This window comes from Salmo salar, chromosome 19, assembly GCF_965601325.2.
Source record: "Salmo salar chromosome 19, fSalSal1, whole genome shotgun sequence".
In the NCBI taxonomy this organism is placed as follows: domain Eukaryota; kingdom Metazoa; phylum Chordata; class Actinopteri; order Salmoniformes; family Salmonidae; genus Salmo; species Salmo salar.
Genome location: NC_138309.1, coordinates 69,288,869 through 69,314,401, shown reverse-complemented (window position 1 = coordinate 69,314,401; position 25,533 = coordinate 69,288,869). Strand labels below are relative to the sequence as shown.

The window sequence follows — 25,533 nt, the reverse complement described above, 5'->3', positions numbered from 1 at the left end:
TCGACTATATAGATACTGCAATAGGTAGAAGGGAGTGTTTGGTAATGCTAGTCTCATTTAGTAGCACACCTGTCCCTTATTCAGTGGTGCCTATAGCCTAGCCCTAGGACATCAGATCCCGTAGGCACCCAATCAGTAGCCCTATACTAGAAACTGCCTACTGAACAATGGCACGAAAGTCTACCAATATCAGCTAATACCAGTAGAGGTCGATGTTTGAAAACAACTCGGAATCGAAAGAACCGAACCCATGTCGAAATCAGTGGGAACTCGCATTTTGCAGCATACGTTTCAAAAAAGCATGTGATCAAAAGAAGCATCGGACATCATTGATCACGTGGTAACCTTACTTTGAAACAAGCATCCGTACATTATATCGGATCAGTAGTTTTTTGAAAACTGCATCGGAGCTCAGGTATCTATCAAGCGTCGCTTCACTAGCTAGTGTTGACATTCACAGACCGGCTACTACAGCCTGGGATTGTCTTCTCAGAGACGAAACAGTGACAACCGAGAGTCTTGGTCGTGCGTTGAGAATGGAAAAACACAAAGGTATGGACATAATGTATCTAAACTTCCAAAGTGAACTGAGAAAACAACGTCTGACTCTGTTGTTTTTCTAAGCGCCTGGTCCTGTAGCCTTCTGGTACTTAATCAATATCTTGGATTGTGCAGTCCTTTTGCAGTGTAACGACAGTTCTGCAATTACTGCGTCCAAAATACCACAGTGGAGTGCAGTTACTGCACTTTTACTGCAGTTTCAAAACGGCAATCTTTTTTTGTAAGGGCAGTAACGCAATCAGATTAGAATGAGATTCCCTTGGTCCGACATTGTTAACCCACATGAAATAAATACTATAGTATTCACTGTAGTGTTTTTGCGGATTTTACTGTAGTATCCCCTGTAAAGTCTGCAAAAACACCACAGTGAACGCTAGTGTTTATTTTAGTATACTGTAGTATTTACAGTTAACTATAGTATAAATACTGTAGCAAACAAACTGTAGTAGTATATACTATAGTATTCATGTAGTGTTTTTTTTCAGATTGTAGTATACTGTAGTATTTACTGTAGTGTTTTTGCAGATTGTAGTAGTATACTGTAGTATTTACTGTAGTGTTTTTGCAGACTGTAGTAGCATACTGTAATGTTTTTGCAGACATCACTGTATTACTTATTGTAGTGTTTTTGTTTTATTATCTTTGACATAGAAGTGGAGACTTTCTCCATGACAAAATCTACTGGAGAAATGCTAAAAGAGCATATTGTCCATAACGGGTAGATAGGTCTAGGCTCTGAACCGATAATTCAGCACTTCTGCTATTTTCTATAACCTGTTGGGAAAACAAAATGGTCTATACATGTTATGTAGGTTTTGGATATGGGGGAGGGGAATAGGCAGCGTACAGTATATGCAAATTAAATACTGTAGTATTTACTATAGTAAAAAAAAATCAGTGGTTTTGCATACTAGTGTTTTTGCAGACATTTGCAGATAATATTGTAGTATTTACTAGTATTCTATAGTATACTACAAAATTATATAGCAAGTACTACATTTGATCGAGGGATACTACAGTGTGTAGTATAGTATTCTACATACTTCTATAGTAAGTACTGGAGTATTCTATAGTAAACTGTTTTGACAGTAAATATATACTCTGTCCTGGCCTACTTCTGTTCTCTCTGCTTCCTCTGGGAGGAACAATGTATATGTTTCATCCCTCCATTAATGGTTTCTCTCTCGTAAATAAACACAAGTTCATCCACAGCAGTCACTGGAGATGAATTCCAGTAGCAGCAATTGTTCTCCCAAGATTCCACAGATTCCTGCGGTTACTTTTCTCTCTGAGAATGTGTGCAGCGGTTAATGCTTTATTATTACTCACTGATAGACCCTGAGACGTGGGTGTTTATGGAATACATTACCACCTTGACTATTATGACTGCATGTATTGCATTACAGACACAGATCAATAAAACACACGTGGCTTATAAGCTATCTACATAGGATTCTTTTTACTTCAGGACCCCAACCAAAGTAGAATAGTGCTTCATATATGGCTGTCATCATTATCGTTAAATTTAGCCCAGTGGGAAATGTTGATTTGAAACTATTTTCATCAAATGGTTAATTTAGTGCCTCAGACCTAGGCTACAGGTGAAACAAAAGTGGTACTCATCTCAAGGTCCTAGATGCTGTGAAACCCCCTTGTGTATTATTCACATACCTCACTATGTGGGAGGCATTGGCTTCAGAACAATGTAGTTGTGAGAGTTTTGACGCAGTTCTCTTTCACTTCATTATTTATCTTCCTCTTGAGAAAACTGAACATCTATGCTATGTGATGTAGCCAATGTAAGTAAGCAGGATTTATATCCATGCACACAACCTACATGTCAAAGGCAACGTTTATACAGGCAGCCCAATTCTGATATTTTATTTCCACCAATCACATCCAATCTTTTCACGTCAGATCTTTTTCAGAGCTGATCTGATTGGTCAAAAAACCAATTAGTGAAAAAGGCTCACTCAACAAACAACTCATTCAACTAATCAAGGGCTTGGCAGTTAGTTGAATCTGGCATTTTAGTGCTCGGGTAGAACAAAAATGTGCACCTTCTGGTGGATCGAGAAAACCCTCTTTTAGGGCATCTATGTCACCAGCTACGTCATCTAAACCTCAACGTTATTGGCTGTGTTCAAGAGCATCAAAATCGTGATGTATCATGGGTAAATTGTGACTGACTGACTGACCTACAAATAATATTGAGTAGTTATTTGTAATAAAAGGTGATTTGGAGATCAGCCAGTCTCGACCCGCATGTAAAGTCGGCTGCAATGTCGAATGTGCCCATTTTCATCTGCAATTACCCCCAACATTTGAACACTGGATGGGCTTTGAACCTGTAACCTGCTTTTTTGGGTTTAAGACTCAGTGGGTTTGCCTGGTGTTGGGATGTAGAGGAGGCTGGCTATAAGATGCAGGCCACTGGAACTGGCCCCTGCTACATTGGAAGTGTGTCAGGGGTTGTATGGGAGAGTGGTGCGTGGGTAATTCAGGAAGCCGAACAGGACTATAAAAATGATGAAAAGAAGGCTCTCTTCCTGCTCAGCAGCGGTGGGGCGCTGAGTTTCTTTGGGGGTTGTGTGTGTGCTGTGTTTCCCTGTGTGTTTCACACATTGAAACATGCTTTTGGGTGATTCCTCGTGTGTGTGTGTGTGTGTGTGTGTGTGTGTGTGTGTGTGTGTGTGTGTGTGTGTGTGTGTGTTTGCATGTGGCAAGCGTTTGTACATTTACTCTGCCAAAACAGTACACAGTTGCAGTCGCTCACCCTTCTCGATAACTTCAAACAGTCTAACCAGGTCTTGTGTCGCCTAGGCTGGTGTGCGACCGGTGGAAACGTTGGTTTGACATAGGCTATCCAATCTCTGGGGTTAGTTAGGGACAGTCAATAAATGACACAATATAAATGGGACAATATCTTCATGTTGCACATATTTTAGTTGTCTCATTAAATGCTTTAAATATTTGGTATATGAATTGTTATAGTTGGTTTGAAGTTTTTTGCGCCATTGAGGCAATCTCCATTTTGGAGTAGTCAATTTTCTTTCTTTCTTTCTTTCTTTCTTTCTTTCTTTCTTTCTTTCTTTCTTTCTTTCTTTCTTTCTTTCTTTCTTTCTTTCTTTCTTTCTTTCTTTCTTTCTTTCTTTCTTTCTTTCTTTCTTTCTTTCTTTCTTTCTTTCTTTCTTTCTTTCTTTCTTTCTTTCGCTTTATTTAACCAGGAAATGCCCATTGAGACCCAGAGTCTATTTTTCAAGGGAAACCTGGCCAAGGCAGCAGCAACAATCAATACATTACATAATTAAAACATAACAATACAAAACAACATGATCCAGCCTAAAAAAAATAATTTACACTCCTCTGTAACAGAGTCTCCCATCAATATTTTATATGAATTCAGTGGCACTAACATATCTAGATGAAGCATGGATTGTAGCTCTGGTGCACGAGAAGAGAAGGCAGTCTTGCCTAATACTGTGAATGTCCTTGGGACTTTAAGTAGCAATCACCTAGCAGACTGGGTATGGTAACTGCTGGTTGTGAAGAAGACCAGACTACAAAGGTAAAGAGGGAGTTTACCCAAAAGGGCTTTGTAGATGAACACATACAAATGTATCTTTCTGTGCATAAGACAGAGGAGGCTGCATGCGTATTCAACACGTCACCATAATCAATTACAGAGAGAAAAGTGGCCTGCACAAGGTTCTTTCTAGCTATAAGCGGGAAGCAAGGCTTATTATGAAAATAAAACCCAATTTCAATTTAAGCTTTGTCACAAGATTATCCACATGAACTTTAAAGGACAACTTGTCATCCAACCAAATACATAGGTATTTGTAGGATGACACTTTTTCAATGGATAAGCCACCAGATGTGACAATGCTAACCATCTCTCGCAGAGTTCTAGTTGTGGTAAAGGTTATGAATTTATTTTTTGGTACATTCAGGACCAGTTTGAGAGGCTTGCAGTGACTGAAAAGCAGTCTGGAGCTCTTCAACAGCCTGAACCAGAGAAGGAGCACATGAATATATGACTGTATCATCTGCATATAGATGTACATTTGCTGGTTGCATCCCATTTCCCAAATCATTAATAAAAATTTAGAACAACACTGGAGCTAAAATGGAACCCTGGGGCACACCTATATTAATCTCAAAAAAGCTAGACTTAGGGTATATTGCCAGTATATACACATTTTGTTCTGTCAGAAAGATAATTCCTAAACCAATTTACTGCCCCTTCGCTGAGACCAATGTTTCTGAGTCTAGCTAGCAACAATTCATGGTCAACTGTATGAAAGGTCTTTGATAAATCCACAAACAGTGCAGCACAATGTTGCTTTTTATCAAGTACATTAATAATGTCATTTTCCACTGCCATAGCGGCAGTTGTGGTGCTGTTCCCCGATCTAAAGCCAGACTGAACCCAGCTCAGTATGTTCTTTTCAATTAATACGTTTTGAGTTCACTAGGGATTAATAGACTTTGGCCAGGATAGGGAGTTTGGCGATAGTTATTAGCATCTGAGGGATCTCCTCCCTTTAGCAGTGGGAGGACATAAGCTGATTTCTAAATGCTGGGTATGGAATTGGTCAAGAGACTCAAGTTGAAAATGTGAGCCACAGGTTCAGTAATAATACCAGCTGCTATCTTTAAAATTCTTAACCGACTTTCCTAGTTAAATAAAGGTTAAAAAATCAAATAAAAACTTATGAGCCTATGTTAAGTGTTAGAAATGTGTCCATATGCTTACCCTGTCCCAATGCTCAATTTACTCCATATTTTGTTAGAAATAATTAGGCTTGGGCCTGGGTATTTGGAAAAAGCCACTGGATGGTTTTTCAATACCGTCAAAACTATTTATTTGAAGTTTTTCAATAAATGTATATATTTGTAGCTACTTTAAGTTAATACCTGCAGTCAACTTGTACAATACATTTGGAGATAAAGCAGATTGCGTTCTTCATTTCACCTGTCACATTATTGTACATTATGAAGCTTACCGTAGTTCACCAGAACAGTTGAGCCCCATACAAATGTGTTTGTTTGTATTTGTTCTATATCTATCTGTTGTGCAGCACGAGGTGATGAAGTTATTATACTTGTATGAAATTCAGAAGCAAATGTTTGCCGTCAGATATCTTATAATGTCTTTCTGTCAGAAGTCAAAGAGCTCTGGATGAGTTATCTGAACAGTTGCCATTTTTTCCCTGTGCTTCCTACTAGTGTTTTTTTTCTCATCCGCTCTTCTCCCCTCTGCTCGGTGTACACATGCTGCTCTTCCTTAAGAAAAGCATGCATCAAAACTTTGATCATTTGCACAGTTTCTCTCATTCACTTTGGCTTGTAAATATCCATACTCACTGAACATGACATTCAGATGCTACTAGCTATGCTTGTATAACTTTAGGAGCTGGGTTTGCCTGTCTTTGCAATTAGTTTATTTTTGTTTTCGTTCGTTAGCATTTAGCTGTGTGATTTCACTATTATTCCGTGCTAATTTTGTTAGCATTCTGGTGCCTTTTAGCACCCCTTTGTGTGCTATGCCAGTAATACCGTAAATCCCAGGATGAGGGAAGGACGGTATGACAATATGAAAATCTGGATACTGCCCAAACCTAGAAAGAATACTATATGTCCAATGATGTACTGATGCGGAATGTGAAAAATGGCTCAACATACCCCTCTCTCCCCTACAGACAAAATCGGCATTGTAGGCAATCTAACCAATCACAGCCCTCCTTTTACTTGTGTCATTGCACATCGTGCAAATCACAAGCAGAGGTCGACCATTTGTAATCCATTTTAACATTCACTCTGTTGGTAATGCTTACAAATTGGATCATAACTCTAAAAGTAACGGAGATCCCACTCTGAAACTTTGATATGCCTGTAGAGTAGATTATTTTCAACAATATATGGAAAATCTACTAAATCTACATTTTTATATTTTCTATATTCAGGTTTATATTTTTCATTATTCATACATTTATTTCAGAAATGTTATTGAAATCAAAATACTACTCATTACATAACAGGTGGTAAAGCTTCATATGACACCAACATTTGCTTTGTAGCACGTACAGAAGAATCATTAAAGAGGACAAAATGTCAGAAATATTCCAACTTCAATTAATCATTTCTCAATTATGCTTTAAGATACAAATGCCAACTAAATGTCAACAAACCTTCCTCCAAATGACCCTTCTATGGATTCAATTGTGTGAAAAAAATACATAAAATCATGGTCTTTGTTATAGTTTCATGAAGAATCACCCCTTTCACTGATTGGAAGAATCCACACCTGCATTCTTTTTTAATAAAAAAATAATAATTAAAAATGTAACCTTTATTTAACCTAGGCAAGTCAGTTAAGAACAAATTCTTATTTACAATGACGGGCTTCCCCGGCCTACCCCGGCCAAACCCAGACGACACTGGGCCAATTGTTAGCTTTTATTTCTTCTTTCACTATGGTTTCTCCCAGTGGTGTCAGTTCAGCTAAACTTAGGGTATGGCAAAGTGGGGTGTGGTGGGGGTGTTTTTTGAAAGTTGAAGCTCATTTACTGCATTTCTACACAATTGAAAAACGAAAATGCTATTTGGAGAACAGCAAAGACAAACAAAAATGACCCCAGCCATTAATTATCTGTAGAATGGCATATACAATGTCAACCACTACTCAACCTCATTATAACCTCATTATAAATTTACTAATTTACTTGTGGAACGGTGCATACAGTGCAATGTGAAAGTATTCAGACCCATTGACTTCTTCCACATTTTGTTACATTACAGCCTTATTCTAAAATTGATTAAATAAATTAAATAAATCAGCAATCTACACACAATACCCCATAATGACAAAGCAACAACAGGTTTTAGACATTTTAGCCAATGTATTAAAAATAAAAAACATAAATACCTTATTTACATAAATATTCAGGATTGTGTCGAGGCACAAATCTCCAGCATTTCTCTAGCAAATTTCTCCAGCATTGAAGGTCCCCAAGAGCACAGTGGCCTCCATAATTCTTAAATGGAAGAAGTTTGGAACCACCAAGACTCTTCCTAGAGCTGGCCGCCCGGCCAAATTGAGCAATCGGGGGAGAAGGGCCTTGGTCAAGGAGTTCCTCTTTGGAGATGGGAGAACCTTCCAGAAGGACAACCACCTCTGCAGCACTCCACCAATCAGGCCTTTATGGTAGAGTGGCCAGACAGAAGCTACTCCTCAGTAAAAGGCACATGACAGCGCGTTTGGAGTTTGCCAAAAGACATCTAAAGACTCTGACCATGAGAAACAATATTCTCTGGTCTGATGAAAGCAAGATTGAACTCTTAGTCCTGAATGCCAAGCGTCATGTCTGGTGGAAACCTGGCACAATACCTACGGTGAAGCATGGTGGTGGCAGCATCATGCTGTGGGGATGTTTTTCAGTGGCAGGGGCTGGGAGATTAGTCAGGATCAAGGTAAAGATCAACAGAGCAAAGTACAGAGAGATCCTTGATGAAAACCTGCTCCGGAGCGCTCAGGACCTCAGACTGGGGCAAAGATTCCCCTTCCAACAGGACAATGACCCTAAGCACACAGCCAAGACAACGCAGGAGTTGCTTCGGGACAAATCTCTGAATGTCCTTGAGTGGTGCAGCCAGAGTCTGGACTTGATCCCGATCGGACATCTCTGGAGAGAAAATAGCTGTGCAGCAATGCTCCCCATCCAACCCGACAAAGCTTGAGAGGATCTGCAGATAAGAATGGGACAAACTCCCCAAATACAGGAATACCAAGCTTGTAGCGTCATACCCAAGAAGATTCAAGGCTGTAATTGCTCCCAAAGGTGCTTCAACAAAGTACTGTGTAAACGGTACTTATGTAAATGTGATGTTTCAGTTTCAAATTTTTAATACATTAGCAAACATTTCCACAAACCTGTTTTTGCTTTGCAATGATTGGGTATTGTGTGTAGATTGAGGGAAAAAAATGATTTAATCAATTTCAGAAAAAGGTTGTAACTTAACAAAATGTGGAAAAAGTAAAGCGGTCTGAATACCTTCCGAAGGCACTGTACAGTAGATGCATAATATACACTGTTAAGTCACAAAAAGGCCAACTTCAAATGACGACGTTCATAGGCGGCGCATGAGTTTCAGGTTTGGGGAAGCAATTTTTTTCCTTATAAAATAATACCTTTATAATGAAGGATCTAATATCTCATTTGCAGACTAATGTACAGTAGAATAGGCTTCTATTCTTAATGTGATGAGTAGATTGCATAGTCATATTTTAGGCAAAAAATATAACTCAATCACTGTTAGCAAAACAGACAGTTCTGAACAAACAATGCATGCCTGAGTGTGTAGTGATATAGAGTAGGCCTAATCAGAGACATTTCTTCTCCTTTTTTTGCACGGGAAAAATGTGGCCTTTTCTAAGTATTTGTGTTGCAAAAAATGAGATTTCGCCGTGGTACCGGTGCTTTCTTAAATTCCAAGCTACTTTACAACACCGACCTCTACTGGACACCGTACTTACAAATATAGTTAGGATTTTCTACAGACTTTCATCTGATATGAGGCTTCGCAGGCAGAGGTCATGAATCTCGTTTCAGGCATAATATTTAGAAAATGGTTTTATGTGTCACGGCTGTCGAAAGGATCGGACCAAAATGCAGCGTGTTTGTAGTTCCACATCTTTATTTATTCGTGAAACGTAATGCAATACACTAAATACGTGAACTAACAAAAACAACAAACCGTGACGCAGAGATATAATCACATCAAATATAATCACCCACAAAAACAGGTGGGACAAACATCAACTTAAATATGACCTCCAATTAGAGACAATGACGACCAGCTGCCTTTAATTGGAGATCATACCAAACAAAACCAACATAGAAATACAAAATTAGAAACTGAACATAGAAATACAAAACACAGTCATGCCCTGACCTACTCTACCATAGAAAATAACCACTTACTATGGTCAGGACGTGACATTATGTAAAACCACACTTTCTGCAATGTTGTTCAAATAATTTGTTTTATTTAGTATAGTATAAGCTTCTGTCTTAATTAAGTATCCTAACTAATATCATAGATTCAGTTTGAGTTTCTAACGTTTCAGTGTCTAACTTGAAGGCAAAAAAAGTGAAGCATGACGGTCTTTGTTAGGAAGAAATGATCTTCAGAGTTCGCAATGAGCCAGGCAGCTCAAACTGCTGCATATACCCTGACTCTGCTTGCACAGAACGCAATATGATACAATTTCCCTATTTAAAAGAAATTCATGTTAGCAGGCAATATTAACTAAATATGCAGGTTTAAAAATATATACTTGTGTATTGATTTTAAGAAAGGCATTGATGTTTATGGTTAGGTAGACATTGGTGCAATGACAGTGCTTTTTTCGCAAATGCGCTTGTTGAATCATCACCCGTTTGGCAAAGTGGCCTGTGATTCGATGATAAATTAACGGGCACCGCATTGATTATATGCAACGCAGGACAAGCTAGATAAACGAGTAATATCATCAACCATGTGTAGTTAACTGGTGATTATGTTGAGATTGATTGTTTTTTTATAAGATGAGTTTAATGCTAGCTAGCAATTTACCTTAGCTCCTTGCTGCACGCAGTCTCCTCGTGGAGTGCAATGTAATCGGCCATAATCGGTGTCCAAAAATGCAGATTACCGATTGTTATGAAAACTTGAAATCGGCCATTCCGATTAATCGGTTGACCTCTAATAAAGAATATGCTTGCACTCACTGGGGATAAGGCCGAAGCTCTCCGCTGGTGCCAATAAGATTTTTGATTACTAGAGACAGATCAGAGTATGTTTTTCCCACTATTCTATTTTTGACATATTGAGATAGGCCTAGGCCTATTTAATTGCTTTTCACTGACCGTGGGAACTCATCAATCAGCTATTTGCAGCGCGCACTGCACTAATTGTGTGCTTATTTATTTATATATAGGCACAAGTAATTATATAGCAAATTTAATTCAATTTACTTTAGGGGAAGCTTATTTTCCCCAAGCATATTGGACGCGCCGCCTATGCCGACTTCAATGCTAAAGTAACCGGTGCATAAAACAGCTGGTTGCAAGGCTTAAAAGGCTGAGTTCAAATGCCTGCATCAAATTCAAAGCAATCAGTGCACTGTCTGTTCTCTGAGAGAAAGACGCGCAGGCTGGCAGCTTCTCTCCGAGTGATGCTCCACATGGTCCTAAAGCCATCCATTACGCTAAACAGCCGTTGCATTTTAGTCGGGATTGGAATGATTTTAGTCTACTTTTTTGTACCCTACTATTACATTTTTGGTTTTGAACTAGGCCATACTCTGCACTATCCAACTGATGCCCCTGGTTTCTCCCTCTCACCAGGCTTCATAAGCTTGTAAAACTGTTATTTGTTTTGCTGTGTATGCTGTGCAGTGTGTAACTGTGATTTAGAGAGGTCTAAACCACAGTAAATGCACAGCATATACAGCAAGGTAATGGTCATACCATGTATAAAAAATAAAAATAAATAGTATACTATGGTAAAAATACTATAGTATTCACTAACATTTTGCTCACTTTACTGTAATATTCACTGTAGTGTTTTTTCAGATATGACTGTAGTATACTGTAGTATTTACAGTTTACTATGGTTTAAAAAAAACGACTAGTGTTTTTGCAGAGTGTAATATTTACTATATTAATTACTGTGGCGTTTTTGCAGACTAGTATACTGTAGTATTTATTGTTATAGTGTTTTTGTTTGATTATCTTTGACATAGAAGTGGGGGGTTTCTCCTTGTGGAAGCCTGCTGGACAAAAATAGCACATTTTCCATAAACTGTAGGTAGGTAGGTAGGTAGGTAGGTAGGTAGGTAGGTAGGTAGGTAGGTAGGTAGGTAGGTTGGTTGGTTGTGAGTGGATAGTTCAGAACTTCAGCTCATTTCTATAACCTGTAGGGAAAATAATACTTGGCATGCAGGTTTCTGAATTATGGGTAGCAAAAATGGGGATATGGGGTAGGGCAGTGGTTCTCAATGTTGGTCCTGGGGACCCAAAGGGTTGCACATTTTTATTTTTGCTCTAGCACTACACAGCTGATTCAAATTATCAACTCATCATGAGGCTTTGATGATTTGAATCAGGTGTGTAGTGCTAGAGCAAAAACAAAAATGTGCAGCCCTTTGGGTTCCTAGGACCAGGATTGAGAACCAGTGGGGTAGGGGAATGGGCAGGGTGTATGCAAATTAAGTACTGTAGTAGTATTACTATAGTTAAACTTTTGTGTTATTGCAGACATCACAATAGTGTTATGTACAGTGTTTCTTTTCCGGATAATACTGTAGTATTTACTATAGTATTCTACAGTATACTGCAACATTCTATAGTAAGTAATACACATGATAAAGGAATACTGCAGTATGTAGTATAGTATTCTACAGTATACAACAGAGTTCTGTAGCAGGTACTGTAGTATTCTATAGTAAACTGTAGTATTTTTTTCATGTGGGTAGGTCAGATGTGTAGGCCTACAAATGTTGTGTGTGTCATTTTTGCTCACTCACATTTGCATATGTGTGCCTGCATGTTGTAGTATATAAGCTGTGAGACTGTATCCTACTTCAACTCACAAACGTACAATCTACACATACATAACCATATCTATTTGACTTGCATGAACGACAGATACATTACTCATGTCATCGTGGCCCTTCACACTTGTGACTGTGGTCAGAGGCTGCCTTAAGGCCCTATGCCATGAGGACTTTGTTTTTGGAAGATAAGGCCGGGAAGAAGGGAGCGAGGGAGAGATAGAGGCATAGCAGGATGCTTGAAAGAGGTGGCATCGGGTACAGTCAGCTTAATTGAATCAACAGTGTGAGGGTGACATATTTTTCACCACTGTGTAGATCCGTTTGTTGGAAGAACTACATAAGTGGCATAGAACTGTGAATCGGTCATTGAGATGCAATGGCTCAACGTTCTGGGGCTCTGCTGTCCATTTCCTTTTTAACATTTGGGCAATTCCATGACAGGGTGCCCCAAATATATTTATGATGTTTTGTATCTTCCTGAAATGAAATCCATAAAATGGTAGTTTGGGGGAAGGATGTTTGGCATATCTTTTGAAATATGTATCCAAAATAATTATTGAGAACTACAACGAAGATTCTGTAGATGCTACAAAGCCAGTGTTGGTTTCATCTGAAACCTTACCATGTGCTCTAAAATATGAAGTGTTTAGAAAGGAGAATACACCTGATTTATTATGTAAATATCTCAAAAGTAACCTCTTTGATTTTGTTAACTTTTAGACATATTGTTTTAAACAGTAAACTCTACAAGTACATCAAATTGGGTCTCTGCTACTTTTGAAGTTATAATATGTTTTTATGAGCACCACCAACACAGTGAATGGGAAAATGGATTCAAACGGAACTCCCTCTGCTGGTGATTTGCTGAATGCACAATCCTAAAGGAGGGCTTTGATTAGTTAATAGCCTATAAAGTCAATTTATAAAATGGGTCATATCTTCAAAGTACCAGAGAGCCCAATTCCGGAAGATCTAAAACAAAATGGAATTGCCCCGTGATGTGTCTCACGTATGCATAGCACAGTTCAAATTTGATGTGACTAGTTGATTTTTATGTTCTAGAGCCCTGTGTGTTACTAATTTAGGCTTAACAAAGTTGATTTACTGTTTAGTGGATGACCCGCTTCACATTTCTACCCCCCTCTTTTTTTAAATATTTTTTTATTCATATGAATCTAATTATTTTTGACAAAATGAACGATTCACTTTGCCATTGTAGTAGTTGGGATTCAGTTCAATTGCGGTGAATTGAATCATGTGAATCAAAGTAATAATTTGGGAATCGCGAACAGCAATTTTTGGAATAAATATTAGCTGTAGTCTTCCTTTTGGATTATGTAGCTGGAAAACTTGTAGCTGAAGTTGATTTGGGCATTCAATTTATGGGACATTGCAACTCGAGATGCAAGTCAACCTGCAAAGTAAACACTTCTAAGGTAAGATAAATATGACTAAACTAGAAAAGGTACATTTCCTGAAGAAAATGTGTGTGCTTTCTTCAGCTGTCTAAAAATATTTGTATAGTAGTGGGAGATGTGTTAAACGCCCACACCAGTAGAAATTATATTTTTCTAGCCGATGGTCTGAGCTTACCCATGATGTTGCGCAACGATTTACATCAATATGTCATTGTTTTAGTCAAAGTATGATTTGTAGTGACAAATTCGAACTGCCCTTTGTGCAAATCTGTGTGAATGCGGTGTCTTTCCCTATGATATGATGTGCAAATTATTTTCAGCCTACATTTTGTTTCAGGGCAGGGTTTTATTTGAATGTTACTACCCACCAGCATGGCATTGTTTATTAATCAGAAACAGCTGCAAAGTTATTCCTCGTTGCGACTGAGATGAGCCAAACAGCCTTGTGTCCACTTGGTCGCCTGAGCCATGGAGCAAATTAAAATAGGAGGTGCCAGACATTTTTCGTAATCCATTGGATAATTTGTACATTTTCACTTATTTTTTTAGCTAGTCTGTATAAAAATATATCTGAACATTTTAATTGCGTGGTATGATAGCATTTTGCAAAGCCACTCCCCCAGTCACCCCAAGATGAATGGTTTTGACCACTAAAGTTTTGCTTCACTGCTTTGATTGGTGTAATGTTAACTAGAAACCAAAAGTGTCTATTCAGATAATGAAAAGGCACCCACGAAGGAAAATTCAAGGAACTTGTCATTTGCGGCATGCATTATCATGAGAAAGTCAATGTAGCCTATCATTTCACTTCCCCTGTGAGAACCATCAGCACGGGCTGACTTGTACCGCAGCTGAAGCTTGCCAGCAGCCTACCTACCAAAGGTTGCACCGTGTCCATTACAATAAAGAAAACATGGATATTAGCTATCTTTCAATAGTTATCCATATTACCGGAGCTTAATCTTATTCTTTCTAACTATTTCTATGGCGTATTTGCGGACACAATTTATGGAAGATGCCAAAACTTTGAAGATAACAATAGATGGCAAAGTCAAAGCCAGGCCATTGGTTTCCATCTGTGGTGAGGTTTTCCCTAAATCAATGCTTATGACAAATCTATCTCCAGAACCAGCCATAGAGCCAGCTGGCTAATCTTTTGAATACGGTATAGTAAAAAAAAAACAGCAACAGATAAGGTTAGCAAGATATTGTAGCTAATCTAGACCTCCACAAGTCTGGTTCATCCTTGGGAGCAATTTCCAAACGCTTGAAGGTACCACGTTCATCTGTACAAACAATAGTACCCAAGTAGAAACACCATGGGACCACGCAACCGTCATACCGCTCAGGAAGAAGACACGTTCTGTCTCCTAGAGATGAACGTACTTTGGTGCGAAATGTGAAAATCAATCCCAGAACAACAACAAAGGACTTTGTGAAGATGCTGGAGGAAACAGGTACAAAAGGATCTATATCCACAGTAAAACGAGTCCTATATCAACATAACCTGAAAGGCTGCTCAGCAAGGAAGAAGCCACTGCTCCAAAATCGCCATAGAAAAGCCAGACTACGGTTTGCAACTGCACATGGGGACAAAGATTGTACTTTTTGGAGAAATGTCCTCTGGTCTGATGAAACAAAAATAGAACTGTTTGGCCATAATGACCATCGTTATGTTTGGAGGAAAAAGGGGGAGGCTTGCAAGCTGAATAACACCATCCCAACCGTGAAGCATGGGGGTGGCAGCATCATGTTTTGGGGGTGCTTTGCTGCAGGAGGGACTGGTGCACTTCACAAAATAGATGGCATCATGAGGTAGGAAAATTATGTGGATATATTGAAGCAACATCTCAAGACATCAGTCAGGAAGTTAAAGCTTGGTCGCAAATGGGTCTTCCAAATGGACAATGACCCCAAGCATACGTCCAAAGTTGTGACAAATGGCTTAAGGACAACAAAGTCAAGGTATTGGAGTGGCCATCACAAAGCCCTGACCTCAATCCTGTAGAAAATTTGTGGGCAGAACTGAAAAAGCGTGTGCGAGCAAGGAGGCCTACAAACCTGACTCAGTTACACCAGCTGTCGGGAGGAATGGGCCAAAATTCACCCAATTTATTGTGGGAAGCTTGTGGAAGGCAACCTGAAACGTTTGACCCAAGTTAAACAATTTAAAGGCAATGCTACCAAATACTAATTGAGTGCATGTAAACTTCTGACCCACTGGGAATGTGATGAAAGAGTAAATGTCAGGATTTGTGAAAAACAGAGTTTAAATGTATTTGGCTAAGGTGTATGTTGTCGTGTCTTTGCCATGCCGGATTAAGTGATATGATATTTTATAAAATAATTTCTCTGTAATTAATATTACCTGATTAAACTAATCATGTAAATGTAATTAACTAGAAAGTCGGGGCACCACGGAAGAATGTTTATAGAGCTGTTGTCTGCCGAATAAACTCTTAAAAACCTGGTAATCTTTTAATCAAAAGCAATCAATTATTAATCGTCACATTATTCAGTCTCATCAGAGCGTCGTAAAATTCTTGGTTATCTTCACTAAAAAGTTGATTCAGCAATACCATTTTTTAAAATTATTTATTTACTAAATAATCACACAGAATTATATATTGACAGGATGGATCATACATTGATTACGAATTGTCATACAAGAAAACGTCCCTAGCTGACGGAACCGATATGACGGCTGGTTACACAAAGGGGGTTGAGTTTGAATGAAAGCGCGGGAAGATTGAGGAACAAAAGGATTGGGTCTCTTGGATCTTTTGAAGCTATGCTATCGTGTACGGCTTAAAGTGGTCCTATGGACAGATACTCTCCGCTGTGGAGCTTTGCAGCTCCTTCAGGATTATCTTTGGTCTCTTTGTTGCTTCTCTGATTAATGCCCTTCTTGCCTGGTCCATGAGTATTCGTGGGCAGCCCTCTCTTGGCAAGTTTGTTGTGGTGCCATATTCTTTCACATTTTTTAATGGTGCTCCGTGGGATGTTCAAAGTTTCGGATATTTTTTTATAACCCAAACCTGATCTGTACTTCTCCACAGCTTTGTCCCTGGCCTGTTTGGAGGGCTCCTTGGTCTTCATAGTGCCGCTTGTTTGCTTGGTGGTGCCGCTTGTTTGCTTGGTGGTGCCGCTTGCTTGCTTGGTGGTGCCGCTTGCTTGCTTGGTGGTGCCGCTTGCTTGGTGGTGTTGCAGACTCTGGGGCCTTTCAGAACAGGTGTATATTTACTGAGATCATGTGACAGTTAAATAAAGTCCACCTGTGTGCAATCTAACTAATTATGTGACTTCTGAAGGTAATTGGTTGCACCAGATCTTATTTAGGGGCTTCAAAGCTAAAGGGGTGAATTCATATGCACGCACCACTTTACCGTTTTATATTTTTTTTAATTTTTTGAAACAAGTAATTTTTTTTCATTTCACTTCACCAATTTTGCTATTTTGTGTATGTCCGTTACATGAAATCCAAATAAAAATCCATTTAAATTACAAGATGTAATGCAACAAAATAGGAATAATTTTGCAAGGCACTGTACATTTTGTATTGTAGATATGTAGTGGCGTAATAATGTTATATGATGTACTGTTTTATCTTTTGTTTTATGTGTAATGTAAGTGCCTTAATGTGTTTGTACCCCAGGAAGAGTATCTGCTGCCTTGGCATTAGCTATGGGAATCCCTAATAAATACAAAATTTAAGTGCATTCAGATGACATGTCTTTTTTCCACTGCCCCTGTTCCTGCCCATTTGATAATAGGCCATTCTAACTCGAAAGACAAGATTCAATTGAGAATAGTCTGATGGGTGAAAGTATGATCACTTGGTGAGAGAACAGCTGTGCAGCCTGGGGCAAGGAACAGAGCTCAAGCTTTTCTACTTTCTCAAATCATCAATAGCAAAATGCAGCCCATATATTTTTAGATTTTTAAGACATTTTAAGGTTTTTATGATTCACAACTAAAGTTGCCAAATAACTCTAAATCTAGCATATAGGAACTCACTTCATATGCAGACTCGCTCCGTAATGGGAAAAATATCCTTTCTATTTCAGTCAGCTAAGTTCAATTATGTTCTTCATACTATAAAATAAAAATAATGGCCAGGCACTTATAAGCATATCTTGTCAGCTAAATTAACAAGCCTACAGCCTATGGCATGGAGCATAGCCAGATAACTAACATACAGTAGGCCAACTCGTATTCTGTTCTTCTGAAATCCATTTTCTTCATATCATAATGTTTCTTTAGACCTGACTAAAATAAATAATGGATTTATTGTGATGGTGTATATTAAATTGATTTATTACACTTTTTTAAATGTAGATGTTCCAAAGGCACGTATCAGCGGCTTGTATGCGTGGAGGCCTGGAGATGCTAAATGTGTTTATGTTAAATAAAGGTTAATTACCTTCTGACCGGCAATCTTTTGCATGACAATAACCGGCTGACAACATTTCAGGACTGCCATAGCCCTAGGTCCTTAAATTGTGACTAGTTTCAGGAAACTAGGCGTATGTTGCGCATCACTAATTCACAGGAGAGCCATTTCAACGTAAACGTTTAATTATTTTATCAAAATGCGTTTTTTGGCAAAAATTGCATCTGGAACATGTGAACTTTCATGTGCCTTAATAACAAACTTGTTTTTTTTACTTTTTATTTTTTTATTTCACCTTTATTTAACCAGGTAGGCCAGTTGAGAGCAAGTTCTCATTTACATCTGCGACCTAGCCAAGATGAAGCAAAAGCAGTGCGACAAAAACAACAACGCAGAGTTACACATGGTATAAAGAAACGTACAGTCAATAACACAATAGAAAAATCTGTATACAGTGTGCAATTGAAGTAAGGAGGTAAAGCAATAAATAGGCCATAGTGGCGAAGTAATTACAATTTAGAAATTAACACTGGAATGATAATGTGCAGATGAGGATGTGCAAGTAGAAATACTGGTGTGCAAAAGAGCAGAAAAAGAAAAACAAATATGGGATGAGGTAGATAGTTGATTGGATGGGCTATTTACAGATGGGCTGTGGACAGCTGCAGCGATCGGTAAGCTGCTCTGACAGCTGATGCTTAAAGTTAGTGAGGGAGATATAAGTCTCCAACTTCAGGGATTTTTGCAATTCGTTCCAGTCATTGGCAGCAGAGAACTGGAAAGAAAGGCGGCCAAAGGGGGTGTTGACTTTGGGGATGACCAGTGAAATATTCCTGACGGAGCGCGTGCTATGGGTGGGTGTTGCTATGGTGACCAGTGAGCTGAGATAAGGCGTAGCTTTACCTAGCAAAGACTTATAGATGACCTGGAGCCAGTGGGTTTGGCGACTAATATGTAGAGAGGGCCAGCCAATGAGAGCGTACAGGTTGCAGTGGTGGGTGGTATATGGGGCTTTGGCGACAAAACGGATGGCACTGTGATAGACTGCATCCAATTTTCTGAGTAGAGTGTTGGAGGCTATTTTGTAAGTGACATCGATGAAGTACAGGATCGGTAGGATAGTCAGTTTTAAGTGGGTATGTTTGGCAGCATGAGTGAAGGAGGTATTGTTGCGAAATAGGAAGCCGAATCTAGATTTAATTTTGGATTGGAGATGCTTAATATGAGTCTGGAAGGAGAGTTTACAGTCTAGCCAGACACCTAGGTATTTATAGTTGTCCACATATTCTAAGTCAGAACCGCCCAGAGTAGTGATGCTAGTCGGGCGGTGAGTGCGGGCAGCGATCGGTAGAAGAGCATGCATTTCATATTACTAGCATTTAAGAGCAGTTGGAGGCCACGGAAGGAGTGTTGTATGGCATTGAAGCTTGTTTGGAGGTTTGTTAACACAGTGTCCAAAGAAGGGCCAGATGTATAAAGAATGGTGTCGTCTGCGTAGAGGTGGATCAAAGAGTCACCCGCAGCAAGAGCGACATCATTGATATATACAGAGAAAAGAGTCAGCCTGAGAATTGAACCCTGTGGCACACCCATAGAGACTGCTAGTGGTCCGGACAACAGGCCCTCCGATTTGACACACTGAGCTCTGTCTGAGAAGTAGTTAGTGAACCAGACGAGGTAGGCATTAGAGAAACCAAGGCTGTTGAGTGTGCCGATCAGAATACTGTGATTGACAGAGTTGAAAGCCTTGGCCAGGTCGATGAAGACGGCTGCACAGTACTGTCTTTTATCGACGGCGGTTATGATATTGTTTAGGACCTTGAGCATGGCTGAGGTGCACCCGTGACCAGCTCGGAAACCGGATTGCATAGCGGAGAAGGTACGGTGGGATTCGAAATGGTTGGTGATCTGCTTGTTCACTTGGCTTAAGAATACTTTAGAAAGGAAGGGCAAGATGGATATACAGTTGAAGTCAGAAGTTTACATACACCTTAGCCTAATACATTTAAACTCAGTTTTTCACAATTCCTGACATTTAATCCTTGTTAAAAATCCCTGTTTTGGACTAGTTAGGATCACTGCTTTATTTGAAGAATGTGAAATGTTAGAATAATAGTAGAGAGAATGATTTATTTCAGCTTTTATTTCTTTCATCACATTCCCAGTGTGTCAGAAGTTTACATACACTCAAATAGTATTTGGTAGCATTGCGTTTAAATTGTTTAACTTGGGTCAAACTTTTCGGGTAGACTTCCACAACCTTCCCCCTATAAGTTGGGTGAATTTTGGCCCATTCCTCCTGACAGAGCTGGTGTAACTGAGTCAGGTTTGTAGGCCTCCTTGCTCACACACGCTTTTTCAGTTCTGCCCACAAATTTTCTATAGGATTGAGCTCGGGGCTTTGTGATGGCCACTCCAATGCCTTGACTTTGTTGTCTTTAAGCCATTTTGCCACAACTTTGGAAGTATGCTTGGGGTCATTGTCCATTTGGAAGACACATTTGCGACCAAGCTTTAGCTTCCTGATTGATGTCTTGAGATGTTGCTTCAATATATCCACATCATTTTCTTTCCTCATGGTGCCATCTATTTTGTGAAGTGCACCAGTCTCTCCTGCAGCAAAGCACCCCCACAACATGATGCTGCCACCCCCGTGCTTCACGGTTGGGATGGTGTTCTTCGTCTTGCAAGCCTCCCCCTTTTTCCTCCAAACATGACAATGGCCATTATGGCCAAACAATTCTATTTTTGTATTATCAGACCAGAGGACATTTCTCCAAAAAGTACAATCTTCGTCCCCATGTGCAGTTGCAAACCGTAGTCTGGCTTTTTTATGGCGGTTTTGGAGCAGTGACTTCTTCCTTGCTGAGCGGCCTTTCAGGTTATGTTGATATAGGACTCGTTTTATTGTGGATATATATACTTTTGTGCCTTTTTCCTCCAGCATCTTCACAAGGTCCTTTGTTGTTGTTCTGGGATTGATTTGCACTTTCGCACCAAAGTACATTAATCTCTAGGAGACAGAATGTGTCTCCTTCCTGAGAGGTATGATGGCTGCGTGGTCCCATGGTGTTTATACTTGCGTACTATTGTTTGTACAGATGAACGTGGTACCTTATGGCGTTTGGAAATTGCTCCCAAGGATCAACCAGACTTGTGGAGGTCTACAATTTTTCTGAGGTCTTGGCTGATTTCTTTTGATTTTCCCATGCTGTCAAGCAAAGAGGCATTGAGTTTGAAGGTAGGCCTTGAAATACATCCACAGGTACACCTCCAATGGACTCAAATGATGTCAATTAGCCTATCAGAAGCTTCTAAAGTCATGACATCATTTTCTGGAATTTTCCATGCTGTTTTAAAGCACATTCAACTTATTGTATGTAAACTTATGACCCACTGGAATTCTGATACAGTGAATTATAATTGAAATAATCTGTCTGTAAACAATTGTTCGAAAAATTACTTGTGTCATGCACAAAGTAGATGTCCTAACCGACTTGCCAAAACTATAGTTTGTTAGGAAGAACTTTGTGGAGTGGTTGAAAAACGGGTTTTAATAATGACTCCAACCTAAGTGTATGTAAACTTCTGACTTCAACTGTAGATGGGGGGCAATCAATTCACAGATGGTGTCCAGGGCACAGCTTGGAGCTGAGGTGGGTCTATAACAAGCAGCAACATTGATGGACTTATTCCTGGAGAGATGGATTTTTAACAGTAGAAGCTCTAACTGTTTGGGCATAGACCTGGATTGTATGACAGAACTCTCCAGGCTATCTCTGTTGTAGATTGCAACTCCGCTCCCTTTACCAGTTCTATCTTGACGGAAAATGTTGTAATTGGGGATTTAAATTTCTGATTTTTTGTTGGCCTTAAACCAGGATTCAGACACAGCTAGGACATCAGGGTTGGCAGAGTGTGCTAAAGCAGTGAAAAAAGCAAACTTAGGGAGGAGGCTTCTGATCTTGACATGCATGAACCCAAGGCTTTTACGGTTACAGAAGTCAACAATTGAGAGCGCCCGGAGACATGCAGGGCCTGGATTAACCTCTACATCACTAGAGGAACAGAGGAGGAGTAGGATGAGGGTACGGCTACAGGCTATAAGAACTGGTCGTCTACTGCTTTGGGAACAGAGAATAAAAGGAGCAGATTTCTGGGTGTGGTAGGATAGATTCAGGGCATAATGTACAGAGAAGGGTATGGTGGGGTGCGAGTACAGTGGAGGTAAACCTAGGCATTGAGTGACAATGAGAGAGGTTGCATCTCTGGAGGCGCTAGTTAAGTTGGGTGTGGTCTCCACATGTGTGTGGGGTGGGACAAAGGAGCTATCTGAGGCATGTTGAGCAGGACTAGGGGCTCCTTAGTAAAATAAAACAATGAGAGCTACCCTAAACTACAGTATACAAGGCATATTGACATTAGAGAGAGCATAAAGCAATCACAGGTGTTGTTTGGGAGAGCTAAGACAACAACGGGTAAGACAACAACGGGAAAACAACTAAGACCACAACAATGGGTAAATAGCGATGAATGGGCAGAGAGGGTCCAATGAGCAGCAATAGATGAAGCAGGGAGCTGTTCGGTCATCGTTACTACGCTAGGCGAGCGGGAGTTCAGAAAGCTAGCGTGCCGGGGCTAGCAGATGGGTCTTCACCGACATCCACAACGCAGAGGCCGGTTGAGAGCACATCAGCCCGAATTACGTCAGCAGACCAGCAGACCAGTCATGATGGATCGGCGGGGCTCCGTGTCGACAATGGGTCCTGGCCAATTGGCAAGAGAGGTATTGTAGTTGGTGTACTTTGTTTGCTAGCCAGGAGATGGGCCTAGCTCGAGTATAGCTCGAGGCTAACTGGTGCTTGCTTCCAGACAAGGGAGTTAGCCACAATAGCCACTCGGTAGCAGCTAGCTAGCTGCGATGATGTGGTGTGATGGTGCAGAGCTTGTGGTAGGAATCCGGTAATGTAGTTGGAAAAAAGCGGTCCGATATGCTCAGGGCGGATATCACGCTGTACAGACTGGCAGGTATTATCCGGGCTATCCAGGCTGAAGCGGCTGGTGTCTGAGCTAAAGGTAAAGTGCTAGCAGTGACTAAATAGCTAGTAGCTAATTAGCTGGCTATCTTCTGATGGCTTGCTTCTGATGGAGGTTCCAGTTATAAGGTCTAAAAAATAGGAGATCCGTACCACATTGGGTGAGGCGGGTTGCAGGAAGGTATATTTAATCGGAAAATGGGAAAAAAGGGTTTGAAATATATTGAAATGTATACAGAATAAAATGGAAAAAAACAGAATATTTACACGGGACAAAAACAAACATGTCTTACTGCTACGCCATCTTGGATGTAGATGATTGTATGCCATCTATAAATACGAATACAGTTGTTAAATTATGAGCCTAGTTGGTTTCGCCACCGAAAAAGACAGTAACCTTCCCCGCTAGCCATGGTTTGCTGAGATAATGAGTGGCCTGGACATGCCGAGAGATGAGTTCGGATTGGTCTGCCATGTAGTACGCTTCTGTCTATAACATGAACTGGTCAGTATGTGTAGGTAATCCTTTATAACACTGCTTTTTAAAAAAATATATCACATTGTAGAACTGCATAAGTGTTGTTCTCCAATTTCTGGAGGACCGAGTTTTGAAATCAGTGGAATTAGAATATGATAGCTAAGGAGATGGACAAAATTCAGGGTTTGAATGCAAATATGCAGATGAAGTCAGAAAGAGAACACACAGAATGCTGTTGTATAAAACACCTGTTTCTGGATTACATCTTCAAACTAAGGGCAACCATGTCCTCCGTGACAAATAGGGAGAAGCGTCCATCCATGTAAGATAGTGTAGCTATCTACATTTTCAGATATTACGTTTCGAATTTTGTCAGAAAGTTGTTTTTATTTCAAGTTAAAGTGTACTTTTATCTAGCTAGCTAACGTTACGTGTATGATCTGTGTAGGAATATTATTCGTATCTCAGAGCCATTTGCATTGCTAGTTATAGCCTAATGTTAGCTAGCTAATTTCTTAAAATCAATCCCATATACTATGTTATTACAAAAAAGGTTTTAAATTCTCTGGTAATGCCAATACGGAATACTATCAAATGCTTCTCAAAGATGCCCTCTGGTGGTCAAACTAGCAATAACTTGCAGTAACAGAAAAAATGGCTGAGAGTTAAATGACGTGCCACAGAATGCTTCGGCAGCACGCAAGGTGTGCCGTAGTATGACACAACTTTTAAAGGAGGAACCACTGTACGTCTCTTTTCAACACACTAACCCAATAGGCTACATGTAAATCTACATTGCAAATATGAGATTTGAACTCTTGTCACAATCTGCAACAATTACATGGACTAGGCACTTGTAGTAGGCACATGGACTAGGCACTTTACACACTTTACACAGAGAGCAAGTCAAATACACATAATAGCCTAGTTGCTTTGATGATCAGAACGTGCTGTTGGTATGTTAAGGGCGCTTCCATGAACAATTGTTGGAGCACGTCCAACTAAATCTACGATTTTAATTGGCTGCAGAAGTTGTGCCAGGATGTAATCACTGCCACCTGGTGAGGTTAGCAAAGGGCTAATGTGTGTCATGTTATCTGATGGGACCTTCTACAATTTCGCTTTCTGTCACATGCAAGTAAATCAAAAATGTTTAATTGTCTGATATGCATTTTGTGTGTGAGAACCTGTTTAGCTTTAAATGCTTGCTTATGTTCACGTGTAGCAGAAAGTAATGAACCACAACTTGAAACAAGACAGTAATAGTAACAGTTGGTCAGAGCACTTTACGTTGTATGGGGAGGGGAACTTATCTTACCCCCTGCCAATGTGTAGCAGCACCCACTTTTTCTTCTTTAGGCTTTACTCAAAGATAAGTTCAGTTTCTAACACTGTCCAAAACTGACAATGTTTGTTCTCTGTGTGTCCTATTCTAGTGCTGGATCAACTCCTGGAGGAGCTGCAGCGCTTCCTCCTGATCCTGGATCGGGAAAACCTGAGTGGGAATGCCACTGTGCAGAAAGGCCTGCTGTCTGACCTGCTGCAGTCCTACAGATGCTCCAACGGTATGTGTAACCAGTGGAAATCTGACATGGCCCAGCAAACATGCCCACATTGGCGTGAGGTGGGCCCAAAGCGGGCAAATATATTGGCCCCATGTAGGTTTCCCACATTGGGCCGATGCGCCTTGCTCATCGGCTCCACATTGGCCCCAAGGTAGGTGAACCCAAGAAAAGCCATAACTTTGCCTAAAATAATTATACTCTTTAGATTGACTGCCCTTATTGGGCCCCAATATCAGCTCATGGTACTGAACATATCGGGCTCCCGAGTGGCGCAGCGGTCTAAGGTACTGCATCTCAGTGCTAGAGGCGTCTCTACAAACCCTGGTTCAATTCCAGGCTGTATCACAACCAGCTGTGATTGGGAGTCCCATAGGGCGGCGCACAATTGGCCCAGCGTCGTCTGGGTTAGGGTTTGGCTGGGGTAGGCAGGCATTTTAAATAAGAATGTGTTCTTAACTGACTTGCCTAGTTCAATAA

The 25,533-nt window shown here is 40.1% G+C and overlaps 1 protein-coding gene across 2 annotated transcripts in view; it reads left to right on the top strand.

Moving 5' to 3' along the window:
- The first annotated feature begins 277 nt into the window (after positions 1-277).
- The window catches only part of afap1l2 (actin filament associated protein 1 like 2), a 178,547-nt gene continuing 153,291 nt past the window's right edge, over positions 278-25,533 (top strand). Inside the window, exons 1-2 of one of the 2 annotated variants that reach the window (XM_045702610.2) lie at positions 278-552; positions 24,928-25,056. In XM_045702610.2, coding sequence (XP_045558566.1) covers positions 537-552; positions 24,928-25,056 — 145 coding nt within the window. In that variant the 5' untranslated portion in view covers positions 278-536. The remainder of the gene's footprint in view (positions 553-24,927; positions 25,057-25,533) is intronic. The other variant, XM_014159299.3, reaches the window with a different exon arrangement.